Consider the following 19,844-nt stretch of genomic DNA (forward strand, 5'->3'; position numbering starts at 1 on the left):
ATTATTTGAGTTTTTCTTTTTTGACCAGCCAAGATTATTTGAGTTGAGAATAATTAAGAAAGATAAGAATATTTTTTAAAATAAATCATACATATTTTACTAAATTTTATAAATGGTCTTATCATAAAAATCAATGGTCAAAGAATATGCCCCGTGAATGTCTATTGTTTTTCTCATACTCATTAAAGCGTTAAACCATTTCTGGTAAAACAAAAAAAATTGGTTTATTATATTATATTATAACTATTATTATGTATACATACGCAATGTGTGGAAGCATTGAGTTGCGGGCCTTGAGCTTTGTTGGCGAGGGATTCCTTTCATTGAATCTGGGAAAATCTCTCTCTCTCTCTCTCTCTCTCTCTCTCGCGAAACACACAAACACACCGGCCATCATAAACACGCAAACAGATACATAAAGCAAACAGTATATTAAGTTCACACACAGACATTTGTGAAGAAAGAAAGAGGAAGGTTTCTCATTTTCGCCCAAAAGCTGATTTGTCTTTTGGCTGCAGCCACCTACGTCTGCGTCTCTCTGGATCTCTCCGTATCTCCTCAACCCTCAGTTATCTCTTCATGGTTTGTCTCTTGGTTGGTTTTTCGATTCCAGTCAGAATAATTTATGATTCCTTAATTTCTGCCTCATTATCGTCTCACCCCAATTTCCCTTTGCTAATTTCTGGTGTCGTCGCAGGCCAATGATGACTCAGAAATCGAATACCATGAGGTACGGCATATATATATACACAAACATTCCCATGAACAAACACAAATTTATTATTATTGGTTATATATATATATATATATGTTTGCAGGAGTATATAGAGAACTCTCGTGGAATGAAGCTGATGACTTGCAGATGGGTTTCTGGGAAGGAAAGGTCGAAGGCTTTGATCTTCTTGTGCCATGGTTACGCCATGGAATGCAGCGTCACCATGAACAGTACGTTAGAATCTGAAATAATTGATGAAGATGATGATGATTTAAAAGGATAAGTAAATTATGATGAATCAAATTATATATATATATATATATGATATCAGGCGCAGGAAGAAGGCTGGCGAAGGCAGGATTTGAAGTGTATGGGATGGATTATGAAGGGCATGGGAAATCAGAAGGGCTGCCTGGTTTTGTGAGCAATTTCGACGACGTTATCGCCGATTGCTCTAACTATTTCTCCTCTATTTGTGGTCAGTTTTCTCTTCCTCCGTTATCTCCTTCCTCCTCTAACTTTAATGTTTTTTTTCGCTATCATCTTTTTTTTAATTATATTCGTTCCTTTTTTTCAATGTTTTTGTAATATTATTCTAAATTAAACTCTCATCTCATGTGCGTCACCTTGTCTTTTTGAATAATTCCAAGCTTTATTTTACTGTTTCCCTCACCGTCCAACTCAGCACTTACCCCTCCAAAACATTTGAGTACAATTTAGTGGCAGCCGGTTTAATTGATAAAGCTATACAAATTTTTTTTTCCCATTTCCATTTTGACTCTTCAATTCTCTTAATTTTGAAATTTCAATTTTTGTCTTTATATTTACCACGGCTTATGTCAAGGGGAAAAATGGTTTTGGGCCTCCGGGTAAAAAAAAGTAGAAATTCCTGCTTAATCAACCAGAGTTGGATCTAACAAAATGGATTAATCTTCACAATATGATAAACTAAGATTTAAATTTTGTTAGAAGAAATGCCAACATTTAGAGTCTGATAACACCTCGAACAGAATTATCTTCATATAGGAGAATGCATATGCCTGCTAGCAAAAAAAAAAAAAAACTCTTGCTTGTATCGTATACACGTGAGTGCAAGAGAGGGAGAGAGAAAAGGGAGGAGGGGAAGTCAATTAGTTAAAAATTAATATATATTATTACTTCAATCCTAAACATAAACTCCAGCACCTACTTTCCCATCCTTCTACAAATGAAAATAGTTTGTGCAAGTTTTAATAAACCAAGCAAAACCTTACGATCTATCATATTCTTTATTTTCAGAGTGATTTATGTGGATTTGAAAATCTGTACGCTCCCTTAATATTAGTAAGTTTCGAAATATATATTATATAAGAATAAAGTTAAAAATCATTAATTTTTAAAATAAAATTAATGAATTTTAAGATTTTTTTTAAGTTAAATAGAGTTAGAAAAATATATGAATTACAAGGGAAAAAAAATGGCAGATAATGTTAGGAATGAAATATGATGGTGACATTGATTTTATTGAGAATTTGTGAACAGAGAAGGAAGAGAATAAGAAGAAGATGAGGTACTTGGTAGGGGAATCCATGGGAGGAGCCGTGGCTCTCTTACTGGACAGGCAAAAGCCTCACTTCTGGGATGGTGCCATTTTGGTTGCCCCCATGTGTAAGGTTCGCATTCTTTTGTTTTTATTTGCATTCAAATTCAAATTTCAATATACTCACAAATATTACTTTTTTTTTTGGTTCTTTCTTTTCTTATTTTCAATACACGAGCTGGTCCCTAAAACTGCGACTAGTCATGGTTTCTTTTTCATTTTATGTGACAAACATCAGGGACGTGAAACTTCTTCTTGTTTTTTTTTTTTTAAACAGACGATTTTCTCAAAATTCTTATCTTCCAATAATTCAAAACCTGCACATAATTCATTTACTAGTTTCTCAAATTGTTTTAAATAATTCTGTGATATTCTTTTTATAAATTCATCAATAATTTTTCTAATTTACATCTTCTGTATGTGCATCCCTAGATCAGATTAGCAAATTCCGATATTGTCTCTCTCTCTCTCTATATTGATATTTTTAATTCAAAAATATGTTTGTCATTAGTTATAATTATACCTAACCTTATCACGATTCACGATCCATTATATTAAAATAAAATATTCAGTAGTAGCAAGTGATCGATGATGCATATCCTGTTGAATAATTATTTATTATTATTTCCCTAACTACTTTACTTGGAATGAGGATGCTTGGATTTTACTTTTGGTCAATGAAAATAAAGTAGAATGCCCGATGTTGATATCTCGATAATGATTAACAAGATCCGTCACAATTTGATTTACCAAATCGTGGGCATCAATATCAAAATTCAAAACCAACAGATATAAACATGATTCACTATTATTGTGATTCGCGGATGAAATATATGGACCCTACATGTTGACTTAAAATGCTTGCATTAATTAAGGGCTTCCTAAAGATAATGCTATCAAGTTCATGTATGTGTACTATATGCTTTAAGAAAAAGTCACGTTTTCCTTACCAACTCCTCCTCATTTATTGAGGAGGAAATTAGTATAATTTCATAGTAATAATAATGATTAACACTACTTCTGCATCCATTCTTTCATATAAAAGCTAAAAGCTAATTTGTAGATAGATTTAAGGTGTGAATTTATTTTGAAAAGTTTTTACTTAACAATGTTGGGAATCTAAAATATTTTTGGGTGCAAATTTGCTTAGGAGTTTAAAATCATAGCGTAATATTACCCCACAGTTGATTATTAAAATAATGATATTAATGGTTAACATTTTTAATAGTTAAAAGACAATATTGCTATATATGATTTTAAAGGCAATTTTACACCTAAAAAAACTGTGCTCCTAAGTAAAAACTTTCAAAGCAAATTTAAAAAAATTGATTAAATTAGCTATTTATAACAAATATATTTTAGATTTTTTAAACTACCTTATTTGATCTTGTGCATTAAAGATATTTCTTTATTGTAAACTCTTTTAATATGTGTAATCAATAGGGATATTTTAAATAAAAAAAACTATAAATTTGGGAAACAAATGGACTAGAGTCTTATATTTAAGACTAAAATAAAGCTTTTGTTTAAATATTGCAGATGTATTATTTAGAATTGGGGGTAATTTTACCAAAGATTGTATGATAATTTGAGTGAATGAATGATGGTGCAGATAGTGGATGAAATGAAGCCGAGCCCACTAGTGATCAACATGTTGACAGCACTAAGCAGGATCATTCCCAAGTGGAAATTAATACCAACCAAGGATATAATTGACATTGCCTTCAAGCAGCCCCAAGTTAGAGAACAGGTATTCATCCATCTATATAACTATGATGCGCCACTGCCACATTCCAAAACCTGACTGAATATATATATATATATATATGTATATATGTATATATATTTCTATGATGAAATTATTGCAGATTAAAAATAACCCATTGTGCTATAAAGGACGGCCTAGATTGAAAACTGGATACGAACTTTACAGAATTAGTGTACAACTGGAGCGAACATTACAGGAGGTATATAAACATGATATTTTTGTTTCATTTGTATATGTATTTGTGTAATCTTGCATCAAAGGAAATTTTACGGTGTCAGGTGTGCATGGATGAATACTTTATGAGTGGATTTGTTCACTAACATCTGTTTCTTATAAAGAGGCATAGATATACCACCATATATATGTGTATAATACAAAATAAACGGGTTTGTTTGGATATGCAGGTGTCACTACCGTTCTTGGTTCTACACGGTGAAGATGACAAAGTGACAGATAAATCAGTAAGCATTCAGCTGCATAAGGTGGCTTCAAGCAAAGATAAGACACTAAAGTTGTATCCCGGAATGTGGCATGGCCTCCTCATCGGAGAGCCGCCGGAGAACTTGAACATCATTTACAAAGACATTGTCGATTGGCTTGATGATAAATGCAAGTATGGAAGTATCAGATTGGAAAGAGAGCTTAAAAACCAAAACGAGGACAATCCAACAATTGAGGCTTAGACAACACACTAAGCTTGTATTTTAATGTCCTATCTACATTCGTGTTGTTACTGGTTTATATGTACCTACCAAATTACAAACTATTGGGTGTCTATATATTCGGTTGGTAGAGAATCAATCAATGTTTGGAACCTTAATTTGTGCCATTAAAACACTTTTAATTTCCCTCAACAAACATGATAGATCAAGCACCAACAAGTGTCGGTCCAAGTGAAAAGGACTTGGACACCTTAAACATCATGTCGTGGGTTCGATCTTTAGGGCGGTATATATGAAACAAACACTATTGGAGGGGTTCCCACTATGGTGCTTGACAGTACCTGAGAAATTAGTCTCTCATCATTCGAGTGGAAAGATACTCTGGGCAAGTAAAAAAAAAACATGATAGATCAAGCAGTATGAGTGCTTTGAAAAGATGTCGAGAAAAATCGAAAAGGATATTTAATAAAATTATTGAGAGAGACTTTTTAATTAATAATTTATGTAAAAAATATAGCTGTTAATAGAACACTCTCTGGTCCTTACTATAAATGCTAATTGACTAATTTGAATAGATGAAGAAAATCTGTTAAGTTATTTATTTGTAATAAATATATATTATCTTTTCTAAAATACCTTTGCTAATCAAATGTGTTAGCTTTAACATATGTAACTATGGACTATCTTGAGGAAAAATCAATAAATAAGAAAGACAAAGTGAATTAAGATCTTATATTTATAACTAAACTGAAAGTCAAATTAGTTCTTATACTACTTCCGATCCTAATTATAAGATCCCGTTGATAGTCTATAAATGAGGTCTTATAATTAAGATCAAAAGTAATACAACAGTGCCATGGGATTCATATATTTGATATGGTGGAACAAGGCTTGTTGTCTGTGGTTTAATAAAGACTGTTTCTTTGAATTCATCCACACGAGAGTGTTCATTCAATTTTCTTTCTCCCCTCGAGTCCTGACTTCGTTGATTTAGTTCTGTTTGGGCAACAATTGTTACCGAACCAAATTTAGTCCTCAAAGAAAAAGAACCAAATTAAACCTTTTTTTTTCCCCCTACTCCCCTAATGGGCTACAGAAAGTTGACCCTGAAAAGTGGGCTATGCAAGGTTAGTTGTGTTCTAGGTTCATTTTTTTGGGCCAATACGGAGGGACCAAAATGAAATGGGTATAGAAAAACCAAAATGGGCCAACACGTTACAGTCATTTGATTAGGTGCCCAAAATAAAATAGGGAAAACTAATTTAGAAGTCCCTATAAGTTGTTTCAGTTTTGAATCAGGTTCCTCAATTTATTTTTCTTTTTATTGGGTCTTTTAATTTTTTGCTATTACAGCTGTTAGTCCTTGTCGTTTAAATCTATTAAATAAGTATTGATACTGTTAAGAATTTCTGTTACAAGGCACGACTCATTCAATAATAAAATGCCATGTCTAAAAGCATCCTCGTCTCTTCCTGTTCACATCTTCTTCCACAGTACCAAGCTCTCCTCTCTCTTTTTGCTCATTCCTCCTCTTCTTCAACCTCTCAACCTATAAATAGCTCACAATTTCTTCTCATCTCACCATAACATTTCCCTGCGGTCACATCTCCTTCTCCATCCAACTTGAGGCCATTTGAAGCTTCTTTTAATGAATGAGAATTATTTTGCAGTTTTGATGGATTCAACTTCATGAAATGTATTGGAGGTTCTTTAACCAACCAAATGTTATTGTCATAGAAAAGCACAAAAAAGGATCAAAAATCTTGTTTAGGCACTAAAGTAAAGACACATTTTTTTTGGGTAACTTTGTAATGTTTCTGAAAATTAAGATAATGATGTTTAAATGGCCAAAATTTGTCTGCAACAAAGAAAAACAACGATTCTATTTTTCTTCAAGCCCCTGTTTTAGTAATAGAAAAACAAAAAGATCAAGGAAGCAACCAACAACTTCTCCAAAGGTAAACTAGACTAAATCCTCAACAAGGTTTGAGTCATTGCCAAGTCAACCATGGTAACCCTGTTCACTTTCTTTGTTGTTGTGTCAAACTAGATTGCCAATCCCTTATCATCTATGAATTTATCTCTAGGTACAGTTTCACAATTGCGTTGGACAAAGCCTTAAAGGAATTGCAGCTTGACTACCTATTTCTCTATCCGGTATACTTTTCCATTTGATCTGTCATTCAAGAATAGTAAGGGAGATGTTGATGAATGAGCAAGAAGAGAGAGGAGAGCGTGGTCTTGAGGTTGCGGTGGAAGGAGACGATGCTAACATGAAGAGAAGATGATGTTTTTAGATGTGGCAGGAAAGTGGGCAATGCTTTTTAACGAAAATTCTTAACAGTGCTAGTATTTATTTAACAAATTTAAACTCCAAGGACTAACAACTCTAACAATAAAAAAAATTAAAGGATCCAATAAAAAAGAAAAAAAATTTAAGGACCTGATTCAAAACTGAGGTAAATTATAAGGACCTCCAAATTAATTTTCCCAACAATAAAATAAAAAACAGTATGAATAAAATAGGTTTTCCTATTTTTTAATAAAATAATATGAATAAATAGTATGTAATGGAAAATATATTTGAAAATTTTAATGATATTTTTGTATAATCTTCTAATGATCACTCTTTCTAGACTATTTTTTAAAATTTATATTTAAATACTGAACTTTGTTTAACAAAAATTAAATTATTTTTTCTATACTTCATATTGAATTAGGCTTGGGAAATTAATATTTTTTGTACATATTTTAAATAATCAAATTAAAAATGTATCAATTCATAGAAATCAGAAAAAAATTTATCCATGCAATATTTTATCTTCATAAAACAAAATATATTATATATTATTTTTCTAACAAAATAAAAAAAATAAGATGCTATTGTTTTAATATTTATTATTAATCAATTATTTTTTTTGAATAATATTATTAGTAATTAATAATGAGATGTTTAATTTCCAATTCTTCGTCCATTTGATGATTTGAATTGAATGAATGGAAACTGAAATTGAGATTACCTAAAAGACAAAAATATCCCCAAAGAAAATTTCGATTCACGCTGTCGTCCATATTAAACCCAAAAGGGCTTGGCTGCAGAACCCCACGGACCCGGCGCATATCTTCATTTGCCCTACTCCTTGGCTGCCAAACCTGACTGCCAGTGCCGCCACTCCGACGTCCGTCGTTTTCTTTCTCGCTTCCGTCATCGGTACGACATTTTCTTCTTTTAATTTTTCTGAATTCACATATTTGTCATTTTTGGGCTAATGATTCACTGATTTGTCGAGCAAAGTGTAAATTAGTCATGGGCGAGGGATTATGAACTGGTTAAAGTGGTTTGTCTCATCTTAGTGACGGGTTCGTGTTGATTTTGGTTGTGTTTGATATAGCTGAGTAGCGACGAGGGCTTCATGGTGAGTTGGCCGAGTTTTCATATTTTCTTATCATTCCGGGGATGGGGACGACTCCAAATCTATATAAATAAGGTTTACAACAAAGCCATGAGAACGCTTTCTCCTTTTCTTGTTAAATTGAAATTTGGTTTTTAAAAAATTGGTCATCCTAAGTTAACGAATGTTCCAAGTTGAAATTCTTTTGTGAATTTCACAGATAACTTGCTTACTATCTGTTGATAGTCCCAATTCTAGGGTTTTGGTTCTTCGGTAATTAATGTCATTTCATGAAATGTTCTTTATGATGGTATTACAGAGAAAAGTGAGGATAGCTCCCACTTCCTCTGGTATCTGCTGTGCTGAAGTTAAGCCCTTTCTCATCCTTCCTTGCTCACGATGAAGCTCGTCAGGTCTCTTTTTTCTGTCTCTCTTAATCTTCTTCGGCATTATTGATTTTTTGGCCTAAAGCTGACTATGAACATTTGATCAGGTTTTTAATGAAGTTAAACAATGAAACTGTGTCAATCGAGCTGAAGAATGGTACCGTTGTTCATGGCACCATTACAGGTTTCTTCTCTTCCTTTTTGCTCATTCTTGTTTTCATTTTCAATTCTTGGAATGTTGATTTTATTAGGTTTTTTGGAACATCGTACTTTGAAATGTACGCTGTAGTCCATAGCAACATAACAAGCTTAGAAGTTTTCTTACTTCTTTTATAATTTAAAGTGTCATGATTTGTTCAATACTAGTGCCTGGCATGTATTGCACGCGAATACTACTTATTTTTAAGTTTGCTTTATAAATGCCTTTATAGTCTTGATAGCCTTTTTTAGGCTGTTTGTGTACACCCAGAGGAAGTTTTCCGTTTAAAATATTCCAATTGCGCATACATGGCTTTGATCTGTGTGGATGCTTTATAGATAGTTGTTGTACAGGTTTATATTTAATATTCCCATTGGTCCTGGATATAATAGTAAATGGAAGGGTTTGCTTTGGTCTTAAATATAAGAATTCAATTCATTTTGTCTCCCAAATTTATAACATTCCCCCCCAAATTCTCCTTATTGATTATACATGTTAAGGGGGTTTTCTATCAAGAGGCCAGTATCCAATGCAAATGATTAGAATGGGTACTTTAAGGCAAACCAACACCCATTTATTAGTTATTTTTATAAATTAGTTATTTAACTCTTATATTTAGGACCAGAGGCAATATTTATGTTAAATTTCTACTTTTATGCCCTAAGTGCTCCACTTTCCCATCTTCATTAACACCTCCAGTATTTTCCTGGGGGCTTCATTATCTTGAGTCATGATATCTATAATGGGGTAGATTTAGTTGTCAGTGTCCGGTGGGATTTTGTGAGACATCGCCACAAGAGTATGTGCTGCTCAAATGGCACACGATCATGCCCTACATTCTCCATTTTTAATTAGCCAATGATGGGTACCACTTGCATAATGTGTAGATCTCAGTCCATGTATGGTCTTTTAGTCTGTGATCTCATTCTACCTCCTAATGGTACCTTTATAACTCCACTTTTCTAACTGTCTCTGCTTTTGACCAAAAGAAAAACTGTCTCTGCTGAGATTATTGCAGCCTTCTTTCTGTTTGCATCATGCTGCATCAACGACTGTGGCATAGAATAGTTTGTATGATTTTTCATTGGTGCTTTGCCCCTCCCTTTTGTAAGGGAATCTCATCATCGGATATGCATAGGGATTAGGGAGAATTATTGCACTGTTGAACTTGTTTATAAATTTCTTTGCTGAGAACATCTTATCTTAATATCCTTCTTCTCAATTGTACCTTTGACTTTTCTCTTCTAATAGTCGCTTGTTATAAAAATTGAGTTCAGTACAGTCTGGAAGCTGTAGCTAAACCTTTGAAAAAGGGAAACTTAGAGGAGCTATATTTGTGTCGGGGACTTGGAGGAGACATAATGTGGCACTTTAAATCACACATGGTCACGCTAGATGTTGCTGTATCATTGTGTCTGTGTCAGACTTCTGTCCTATGATTGTTTTAGTCTGTTCTTCTTGGAGTTAAATTGATTCTCAGCCTTCTTTTGCCATAGGTGTGGATATCAGCATGAATACACATTTGAAAACAGTTAAGCTTACTCTGAAAGGGAAGAATCCAGTGACCCTGGATCATCTCAGTGTGAGGGGTAACAACATCCGTTATTATATCCTTCCTGACAGCTTAAATCTTGAGACCTTGCTGGTTGAAGAAACACCTAGGGTGAAGCCCAAGAAGCCTACTGCAGGTGGTACCATATTCAGTTTGATTACAAGACTGACTGTTTATACAAACACTTTTGGCTCTGGTTACTTGTTATTTAATCATTTCTGATTTCATTAATTTCGATTGCATTTGCAGGAAAGCCATTGGGCCGGGGCCGGGGTCGCGGACGTGGACGTGGAAGAGGTCGTGGCCGTTAAGTTTGAAATTTTCAGAGTTTTTGTGGTATGTAGTTGTTAACCAATGTTGTATGGAGACATTATGGGCGGTTAAGGAACACTGGAGAAGCAGTACCGTTAATTACTGAGGATGAGTTTGTCTGGACACTTTGTTGTAAGTGTTACTGCTTATAAGTGTAAGATCACCATCAAGCTGATGCGACCTGAATTATCTGCAGGCTTATTATTAATGGGTAAATGGTGGCATCCATTTTAATTAGTATCGACGGATCTCCCATAATTTCTTTATGAAACAGAATTCTGTGCTTTCTTTGTAGGATGCTTAATGAGAGTCTCTTGTGAATGACAAAGTGCCTTATTGATATCGATCTCTCTCCTTGCTTCATATATGAATCACGTTTCATGAAATCTGTGTGGACTAATTCCACTTTGTTATAATCATATGATGCACTGAGTTTGTTGGTTTTTGTTGTAACTTGGAAACATACAGCGACTCACGCGTCGTATGTTAATTATGATGTTGCATTCTGGACTTCAGTCCTGGCCCTCATATATTTTTCAGTCAGCATCTAACCCCTCGAATCTCAATTCCTTTCTCAAGTAATCACAGAATATACATATTTCATTTTAGTGGGATAATTGGACCAGGCCCTCCATGGGGTTTTGGGTAAATTACATGCTGCTTACGTTTAGAGTTTATAAACATGTTATAAAGACAAAACTTCCTTTACCTCGTATTATTGATGACTCAATATGTATATATGTACTACACTCGCAAGTGTTTTCGGGTGGGGGTGGGGTTTGATTGGCAATGAGAAAAACAGATCAAGAGCTCAAATTTAAAAATACATTAATTCCATCCAATGAAACTACGAAGTACAAGTCATCACCGTAAAAAGCAATAAAAACTTTAACAGCTTTTATTAAACAGAGGGTTTAATTTGTTATTCATAAATTTTGAGCAGTATGATTTATCATGCTTTGACCATACTTACTTTTTTATCTGAAAACTATAATTCCTTCCATAAAAAAGTATAATTTAATTATAAAAAGCATGTTTAGTTAATAGCAAAGAAAAGAAAGGAATGATAAGGATCGTGACCCCTGAATATATTATTTTCTCTTAAAATTATATAGATGTCATGCATGTCTGGCCCCAAAATTATGAGAACTTTGTATCACATGTCTCATTTAATCTCAATCCCCTTATTCTTAACTCTTGACTACGCTCCTTAGCCTAGTTATTAACATGTGCTCTCTACTTTTATTGCTTTAATTCAAATCCTATACTAAACATGTAAGAGAAATTATTTGTGTTTGAACATGCGTGCATTCAACATCTACGTCATCTTATTTATTTTGTTGCAATCTGCCTTCTATTTTTCTTGGGGCCAACTTAATGGACATCTTTTCAGATTTTTTGTTTTCGTGTACAGTACATTTATTGCAAGAATCTTTCAAATAATTTGTCCAAATGGGCTAGGGGAGAGTTCTTGGCTACTCAATCCAATGGGTGCGTGCCTTGTCAGGGTATGGGCAACATTTGGATGGTAGCGAAACGAGAGCACCACATATGTGGACTAAGTGGAAATATCTTTCTTTGTACAGGCTTCATAAGAATAAATATATAAATATATATATTATTGCATTCACTATTATCTTCAGCATATATATTAATCAACTAGCAGCCCATCTGCTTCATACCTTTCAACACTCTCATTCTTCCTCCTCTATTCCCCTTCCGAACACTGTCCTCCACTTGGTATGTGTGTATCAACGTGTGATAATAAGCAAGCTCTTGGAATTATTTATGAGGAACTATGCTCAAACATATCATATGATTACCTAGCTGAGATGTTAATTAAAACAAACACAACCAAAGCCTCATTAATTGCATTAAGTGAGGTTCACTGTTATTATACTCCATCTAAATCCAGTTCTTTTGATAAATCATTAACTAAGAGATCTCGATTAATGACTCTTTTAAGTATCCTTTTTGTCCTCCTCCTACTTTTTTTCACAAGACTAAAGACTATTTACTCACCCCTCTTTACTGGTGTTTCTAATGACTTTCTTTGCACGTCACTAATCATTTTAAATAATTTTTTACTGTTTTTTTTTCGTCAATAGATGCAACACCATCTCATCCTCTTATATAATCACTATATATCTTGTTTTTTCTTATGTAGCCACATATTCCATTTCAACATTCTCATCTCTACTCCCCCATTTTATGATCATGTTGCCCTTTCAATACTCAACATTCATTGCCATGTAATATCATTGGTGTCATAGTGATCGATATGATAAAATTTTTCTTTAAGCTTAGAAGGGACTTTGCGATCACAAAGAACTCATGATGTCTTCCTCCATTTCATCCACCCTGGTCTTGTATATGCGTAATTAGTTCATCATCAATTTCATTGTCATTTTGTAGAATCAATCCCAAATACTTAAACTTTCGGACATGTGGTTATCGTTTGCCGTTTAATCTTTACCTCCAAATCACTTCTAACTTGCCTCTTATTAAATTTGTAACGCATGTATATACCATGTCTTGCTTCTGCACAAGCGAAAGTCATTTGATTCCAAATTAAAGTTCAGCTTCGTAACTCCAATTTTGAGTTAACCTCTTCTCAGGACTATCTCATTTATAAATGGTATGCACTTGGGGATTTTCTCTCGAATAAGCTCAGTTAAGACATGTAAAACCAGGTCAAACAAATATGAACTTAAAGATGATATTTGATGTAAACCAGTTCTTACAGAGAAGTCATTTATCTCACCTCCAAGTGTTCTTGTTCAAACCATAAAACCCTTGACACTAAGATCATAAGCTTTTTCAGATCAATAAATTGCATATGCAAGATCTTTTCCCTTATCCGGATACTGCTTCGTCAACCCTTTAACCAATAATTAAATAGCCTTCGTTTTTTTTGGGAGACACATGTCTTGTTTCTCAATCTGTGATCTATCACTCTTTTCCATAATTTTATAGTAAGATGTCAATTAAAACATTGATTTTTTTCCCAGATGAATGAATGACCGGACTGATCTGTTCAATGATATATAATACTGAAATGTTGAAATGTACATGTATGTACATGTGGATCCATCAAGAAAGGAGTATGTAATGTGTAGAAGATGAAGTGGGGTTGTCGTGAAGGAGGAATTCTGGGTGGGGGTACCCCACAGATCACGTGAAGGGGGTGCCCTAATGGTAATCACAGAATTGGACAAAGAAATAGTCATTTACAATCTCCTCTAATCCCCTCCCAACCAATTATCATTTATCTCCCACGTGGGCCTCTGGACCCCACTCCCCTCAATCACCCTCGCCACTTTATATATTGTACTCTTTTACCCTCTTTTGCATCTGTCTCCTTCACTGCTACTTTGATCTCCTCCCCTCTTTAATTCTTCATATCTTTTCTGTTACATTTATTGTGTATTCCCTTCGCCCTCACTTCACTTGCATTCAATTCCCATATTAATTCTCAGATCCTCGATCAATCCTCTGATTTGAAGATCACCAACCAATTTTATAGGCTATCACACACGCACACATAGGATCGATCATATATATTATGGGAGACTCTTCTTCATCTTCTTCATCTTCTTCATCAACTTCTGCTGCTTCATACATTCATATGGTATGCTCTTAATTTGCATACTCTTTTTAGTTATAAGCTTGCTAGCTTCAGCTCTCTCTTATTGATTTGATATACGCACACCCACAAACATGAAGATGATGAAGATTGCAACAAGTTGACTGATCAAATTATGACTATGATGTTTGGTTGATGTGTGAGATCACAGGTGCAGCATCTGATCGAGAAGTGTTTGACCTTTCACATGACAAAGGAAGAGTGCATGGAAGCCCTTTCTAAACATGCAAATATTAAGCCTGTCATAACATCCACAGGTATATTTTGTGTGTGTGTGTGTGTGTGTGTGTTTTAATATATTTACTCCGCTTCTCATTGTGTGTGTATATAAACTACTTTTACTGTCTCTTCCTACCTCCCCACCATGAAAAGATCATAACTTTATATACAAGTCTACGGCTTTCTCATCAACATGTCATTTCGAAAGACTTTCTGCACTCAAGCTCTCATTATTATAAGCTTGAATATATGATCACAACAGCCAATAAGTTTTACTTTATAGCTTGACTCAGTTACGCAGGTTTAGATAGTATATATAGGGTCTCATATTTGAGTTTTGTGGACAATTTTTCGTATTGGGACTTTCTTAATCTGCACTTGACTTCACAAATATGATCTAAGCCAAAAACATGTTTTTTTGTGTGACTCTCTGCAATATTTGGTGCCTCAGGGAGTTTAAACAATTGCGGTTAAGTCTTTTTCAACCGCAGATGTAATAATTGTCGCCAACTAACTTAACGACAACTGAATATCCAGTGCAAATGAGAATTATTACAACCCCTTTTTTATTTGTACAGAAGGGGGAAAAAATACCTGTTTAATAGACCAGATCTGGATCCTCTTATATCTATACACCCACAAGTTGACACAACATATATATGTATGTGCTGAAATGGAAAGAAATGGTACGCATGAGAAACACCAAATCTAAATATGCGGCTAGAAATCACTAAAACTTATACGGTAGGCTGAGTTGTTTCCCTTCTGAACCATACATACATATATATGTGTGCGTTTGTGATTCATAGTTGCTGGCTCAAATTGCAGTATGGAACGAGTTGGAGAAAGAAAACAAGGAATTCTTCGAAGCATATGCAGAATCGAAGAGTAAAGACGATAGAATGTCCGAAGAAGAGACAAGTCAGATGATACAGAAGATGATCTCTGATCATTCCTCCTCTAAAGATGCAGACTAATAATCCATCTGCCATTGACAACGATCTCTTCCTGTTCTCTTGTGTTTTAATATATTCACTTGGGATTTACGTACTTTGTCTTCTTCGACCCCGAAAGCACACAGCCTACTCTCTCTCTCTCTCTGTGTCCCCGGAGAATCTTATTTCTACCGTACGTACATGGTCCCATGCAAGGTTTCTTGTCTTTCTATATTTCTGTCTAATGTTGTTATCATCAGCTTCTTCAAGGAAAGGTCGGCGTGCCACGCAAGCAGCAAGAGGATAACTTGTATGTGCAATTTGATGTCTGATAATAATGTAAGATGCTGATATGGCGTTTACTGATTGGATTCTGGTGCCTGCGAAATCTTTCAATATATCAACATCACTTTTATTTACGCAGGCGGAGAAGTGAGAATCCAAGAATCGGAGCTACGAAAATATTATTTGCAAATTCTAACTTTAGATTGTATTTAATCCTTGCTCTTAGACTTTGGTTTAATTAATAATAATGTAATGTCTGTGAAGAGATCAATTTTAGATCCTATATATTTGAATATGTTAAAATAAAATAATTCTAATTAATTATTTTGAATAATTAATAGTCTTAATTAAATAAAGATAACATCTTATCTTATATTGTCCTGTCATGCCTTTAAAAAATACTCTTCCGATCCTAAATATAAGACCCTTGAATTTTGATATTGGACTCACCAAACTCATCTTACAATTGCCAACTACTAGGATTCGGGGACATTATCATCACCTTTTATTGACGCAAATACTAATTAATCTTGGTAATATCCAATTCTTTTGTTTTTTGATACTATCATCCGGCTAATACGTTCAAGGTTCGTGGCTTCTCCTCTCTACAAAGGTGAATTTATATATAGAGATGAATTTATTTATAATAATATGAAGGTCCTCACCAGTGGGGATGATAATGTATTAGAATCTCTAATAAAAATCTAATGATATATACAATATATTCCTTTACTTTTTAGGAATCTGATATGAAAGTGTCCTTTGTTCAAATCAAATCCAATTTATGAACCGGTGAACTACTCCTCCCACTTTTCATGCGAGAGTTACTTGCAGATAAATTAAGAAAGCTAAATTGATAAATTATTTTTTTAAACAAATAAATTAACGAATTACTTAATTCTAATAAATATGACATGTTTTTTCTAAAATATTTTTAAGTAACATTAGATTATAAATTTATGAGAAAAATGATCAATATGAAAGATTAAATGAGTTAAGATCTTATATTTAGAATTAAAATTAATTTCCTAACAAGCTTCTAACTGGATGAGTAATTTTTCACACATAAATTTAAATGTGAGTTTAGTTATTGTTAGTTTTGTTACCATATAAGGTTAGCTCCATTATCGCCATCAATATGATTTGAGGTTTTTCCTCAATTTCTTCATTTTCCAACAAGTTAATTATTAAATCACAAGACAGAGTAACGACCTTTCTGATAGAAGTTCTAATTTTCAACCGCTATGTACAACTGCTTAGGTGCAAAATACACACGCACGCACGCCCGCACACTAACAAAGAATCAAAATCTTAGGACCTCTACTAATTCTTCCACTCTTTAAGAAATATTATTGTGGAAGGAGGGGGCAGGGTCGGTGGCAAATGGCAAATGTTTCTGACTTTCTGGAAAAGCAAAACTGGGGCCCTCAAATGAAGTTAGGACTTAGGAGAAGAGTAGTGAGCAAGTTCAATCGCTAGATCCGTTTGGAATAGCGATTAAAAAAGTAGTTTATTGTTAATTTGATTTTTAGAAAAGCAAAATTGGATAAAAGTTAAATTGAATAAATTGAATTGTGTTTAGATTGAAATTTAGAAAAGTTAGTTTGTAAAAACAGGAGTGGTAATACGGGCTAACCCACAGGTTGCGGGTTGGCCCGTGACGGGTTTAACCCATATGGGTCGGGTTGAAAAGTGTTGTTTAAAAGAAGGTTGTCTTTTAGCCAACCCTAACCTGTCAAGATGGATTGGCCCGCCAACCCGCCAACAATTATTTATTTTTTTTAAAAGTTTTTTTCTTATTCAATATTTAAAAAAATATAATGAGATTTTTATTTTTTTTCTTGAAATATTTGATTGGAAGTACTAAATAAATTATATAGGTATTTTTAAAATTTTTTAGATATAATATTATATATAATAATACAATTATAATAATTTTTAAAAATTTTAAAAATAAAAAAAATAAATGTGGGTTAGCCCGCCAATGGGCTGCAGGTCTGACAATGCGGGTTAGAAAATTCGTTTACTGGTGGGTTGGCTTTTAGCTAATCCTAACCCATTATTTTTGGCTGGTTGGACCTCCATATTACCAGTTCTATATAAAAGTGAGATTAGTAAAAAGTTGTTTGGATTATAATTGAGTAAAAGTAAGTTTAGTTATAAAATGATCAAAATAGGTATGAGTTTTAATAAATAATGAAACATGATTAAAAAAATGATTTTATATAATACCATGAAATTAAAATAATTTAGTATGAAAAAGTCAAATTTAATAAGTGAATTAAATTTTAAAATTGCAAATCCAACATTTTAATTTCTAAACTTTCTCTTTTTTTATTAATATTTTTATGAGTTATTAATTTCAATTCTCTTCTAACAAAATAAATCTCAGTCTCACCTTTATTTTTTTTATAAAAAAAATGGATCTTTAGTTGCCACATGGTGTCACCAGGATGGGGATATAGATAACGCCTGCCATGTGCTTGCAAATATAAGGCAGATGGGAGAGAAAAATAAAAAGTGCCTGACACATTTGCAAAACGGCTATGAGCTCTTCAAATTGGAAAATAAGCTCTCTCCTCCTAGCTTATTCCAACTGCATGTTCAGAGGGCTTAAAATCCAATAAGCCTGATACATTATAAGCTCTGCAAAACATCACACCATCTTCAATCAGACTTATCTTCAAATTTAAGTCACCTTTGGACTGGCAAACACTGATCCAAACAAGCATATTATTGTGGAAATATACATGGGCCTGAGCTTAAATGCCTTATGCCCAACAATAAGGGAAGCCTATCGCATCGTCTGTTTCTTCGTCAAGATCCAAAATTTCTGCTCCCGTTCGGCTTCTATGACCAAAGCACAAGCGTTCAGATGAGGCCTGGCTTGAATCGTTACACAGAACTTGCAAACAAAATAATGGTTTGTTACTCTTACCAAAAAAAAAATAATAATAATGGTTTGTTACAGAACATATGTGTGCGTGTATAGAAAGAGAGAGAGATGGATGGGCTGGTTCAAGGCAGAAGAAGAGGAGGAAAGGTGAGGATTAAGAGAGAAAGGAGTCCCATATCGAGGAGAAATAGAAGTTGAAGGGGGAGAAGTGGGTATAAATAAGAGGGAGGGTGCAACACTTAAAGGTGCCTTAAACTAATGAGTAAGGAAAACAAAGCGAGCGGTGGGAGCCGGTCGCAGCGCTGAACCAAAAGGGCGCAAGAATTTATGGAGGGGTGATAGGCTGGCCGAGCGTTGACGCTGCTTACTTTGCAGAACTCGCTTGTGCGGGCCTCCCAACCCAACCCCCTGATACTCAGTTTTTAACCTTTGATTCTCTTTCCTGGGTTTATTGCAAGACGCCTTTTTGATGTGTTATCCGCCTCGTACGCCCGAAATTTTAAGGTTCCTTCAGTTTATTCAAAACAATAAAAAAATACTCCCTCCGTTCCTTATTATAAGAGATATGTTTCTATATATAAGAGACACTTACAAGTTGTCTTTACTTTTTTGTGTTGATTTACTATTTTACTCATATTTATTATCTCCAACTCACACTCTCTCTCCCTCCCACTTCTCTTTCTTTTAATAATTTAATTGTTCTCTCTTATGCTCTCTCTCCTTATTAATGAGGGCATTTTGGAAAAAAATTATACTTTATACATTAATTGTTCTTAACTAACTTTAACTGTTTTTTTTGATCAATGTACTTCGGTTATTTGTCTCTTATAATAAGGAACGGAGGAGTAGTACTTTTCTAAAATTTATAAATTTATAAATTAAAATAGATTTTATATTCAGGAGAAATAATGACTTTTTTTTTTTTATACTGATACTAATTCATATCTTTAATATTATGAAGTTTTTGTTTGATTTTTATTTTAATTCTAAATAGAAGATTTAATAATTTTTTAAAGTAATCCTTCTAATAATAGTAGTTCTAACTAATATATTTAATTAATAATAATATTTTAAAAAATATTTATTTATTATAAATAACTAATTTAACTTATTTTTTTAATTTATTTAAATTAGTTAGTTCATGCATTTAGAATCATAGATAGTACTCTCCGTCCTTAATAAGACTCATTTAACTAATTTGATTATATTAAGGAAGTTAGGTAAGTTAGTTAATTATAGGAAAAGTGACACATTTTTCCTAAAACGTCATAATCATCTTTCTTAATACCCTCTTCCCT

The 19,844-nt window shown here is 33.6% G+C and overlaps 3 protein-coding genes and 1 non-coding gene across 7 annotated transcripts; all 4 read left to right on the forward strand.

The window, feature by feature from the left end:
• The first annotated feature begins 342 nt into the window (after positions 1-342).
• LOC114747011 (caffeoylshikimate esterase-like) lies at positions 343-19,555 on the forward strand. Of its 3 annotated transcripts, XR_003740334.1 has the most exons (9): positions 343-594; positions 698-730; positions 819-945; positions 1,047-1,193; positions 2,237-2,367; positions 3,907-4,044; positions 4,163-4,261; positions 4,467-4,798; positions 19,544-19,555. XR_003740334.1 is itself a non-coding variant. In XM_028935294.1 (8 exons), exons 1-8 carry the CDS (start codon positions 580-582, stop codon positions 4,743-4,745), a joined length of 969 nt encoding a protein of 322 aa, XP_028791127.1. In that variant the 5' UTR covers positions 344-579; the 3' UTR covers positions 4,746-4,882. The 3 variants fall into 3 exon arrangements, 2 of the variants coding, with proteins under 2 accessions (XP_028791127.1, XP_028791128.1); XM_028935294.1 differs by lacking the exon at positions 19,544-19,555 and having other exon boundaries at positions 344-594; positions 4,467-4,882; XM_028935295.1 differs by lacking the exon at positions 19,544-19,555 and having other exon boundaries at positions 344-582; positions 4,467-4,882.
• LOC114747012 (small nuclear ribonucleoprotein SmD1a) lies at positions 1,920-10,951 on the forward strand. Of its 2 annotated transcripts, XM_028935297.1 has the most exons (6): positions 1,920-1,931; positions 7,889-7,935; positions 8,436-8,529; positions 8,610-8,686; positions 10,198-10,389; positions 10,503-10,951. In XM_028935297.1, exons 3-6 carry the CDS (start codon positions 8,516-8,518, stop codon positions 10,562-10,564), a joined length of 345 nt encoding a protein of 114 aa, XP_028791130.1. In that variant the 5' UTR covers positions 1,920-1,931; positions 7,889-7,935; positions 8,436-8,515; the 3' UTR covers positions 10,565-10,951. The 2 variants fall into 2 exon arrangements, with proteins under 2 accessions (XP_028791130.1, XP_028791131.1); XM_028935298.1 differs by lacking the exons at positions 1,920-1,931; positions 7,889-7,935 and adding an exon at positions 8,172-8,212.
• Positions 14,131-15,530, forward strand: LOC114747013 (uncharacterized). Its single transcript, XM_028935299.1, has 3 exons — positions 14,131-14,196; positions 14,363-14,468; positions 15,259-15,530. Exons 1-3 carry the CDS (start codon positions 14,131-14,133, stop codon positions 15,405-15,407), a joined length of 321 nt encoding a protein of 106 aa, XP_028791132.1. The 3' UTR covers positions 15,408-15,530.
• On the forward strand, positions 18,792-18,943 carry LOC114747015 (U12 minor spliceosomal RNA). The gene has a single exon (XR_003740335.1). It is a non-coding gene; the product is annotated as a U12 minor spliceosomal RNA (small nuclear RNA).
• Positions 19,556-19,844: the final 289 nt, after the last annotated feature.

The sequence above is a fragment of the Neltuma alba genome, unplaced genomic scaffold, assembly GCF_004799145.2.
Source record: "Neltuma alba isolate B1F8T4 unplaced genomic scaffold, ASM479914v2 tig00005179_pilon, whole genome shotgun sequence".
Lineage (NCBI taxonomy): Eukaryota > Viridiplantae > Streptophyta > Magnoliopsida > Fabales > Fabaceae > Neltuma > Neltuma alba.

Excerpts from the sequence above, each read along its gene's own strand:
- LOC114747011 (XM_028935294.1), top strand. Across the intron at positions 731-818 it reads CAGAAATCGAATACCATGAG|GAGTATATAGAGAACTCTCG; the intron begins GTACGGCATATA and ends ATATGTTTGCAG. Across the intron at positions 2,368-3,906 it reads TGGTTGCCCCCATGTGTAAG|ATAGTGGATGAAATGAAGCC; the intron begins GTTCGCATTCTT and ends ATGATGGTGCAG.
- LOC114747013 (XM_028935299.1), top strand. The coding sequence starts at position 14,131 with ATGGGAGACTCTTCTTCATCTTCTTCATCTTCTTCATCAACTTCTGCT. Across the intron at positions 14,197-14,362 it reads CTGCTTCATACATTCATATG|GTGCAGCATCTGATCGAGAA; the intron begins GTATGCTCTTAA and ends GTGAGATCACAG. Across the intron at positions 14,469-15,258 it reads GCCTGTCATAACATCCACAG|TATGGAACGAGTTGGAGAAA; the intron begins GTATATTTTGTG and ends CTCAAATTGCAG.
- LOC114747012 (XM_028935297.1), top strand. Across the intron at positions 8,687-10,197 it reads TGTTCATGGCACCATTACAG|GTGTGGATATCAGCATGAAT; the intron begins GTTTCTTCTCTT and ends CTTTTGCCATAG. Across the intron at positions 10,390-10,502 it reads GCCCAAGAAGCCTACTGCAG|GAAAGCCATTGGGCCGGGGC; the intron begins GTGGTACCATAT and ends TTGCATTTGCAG.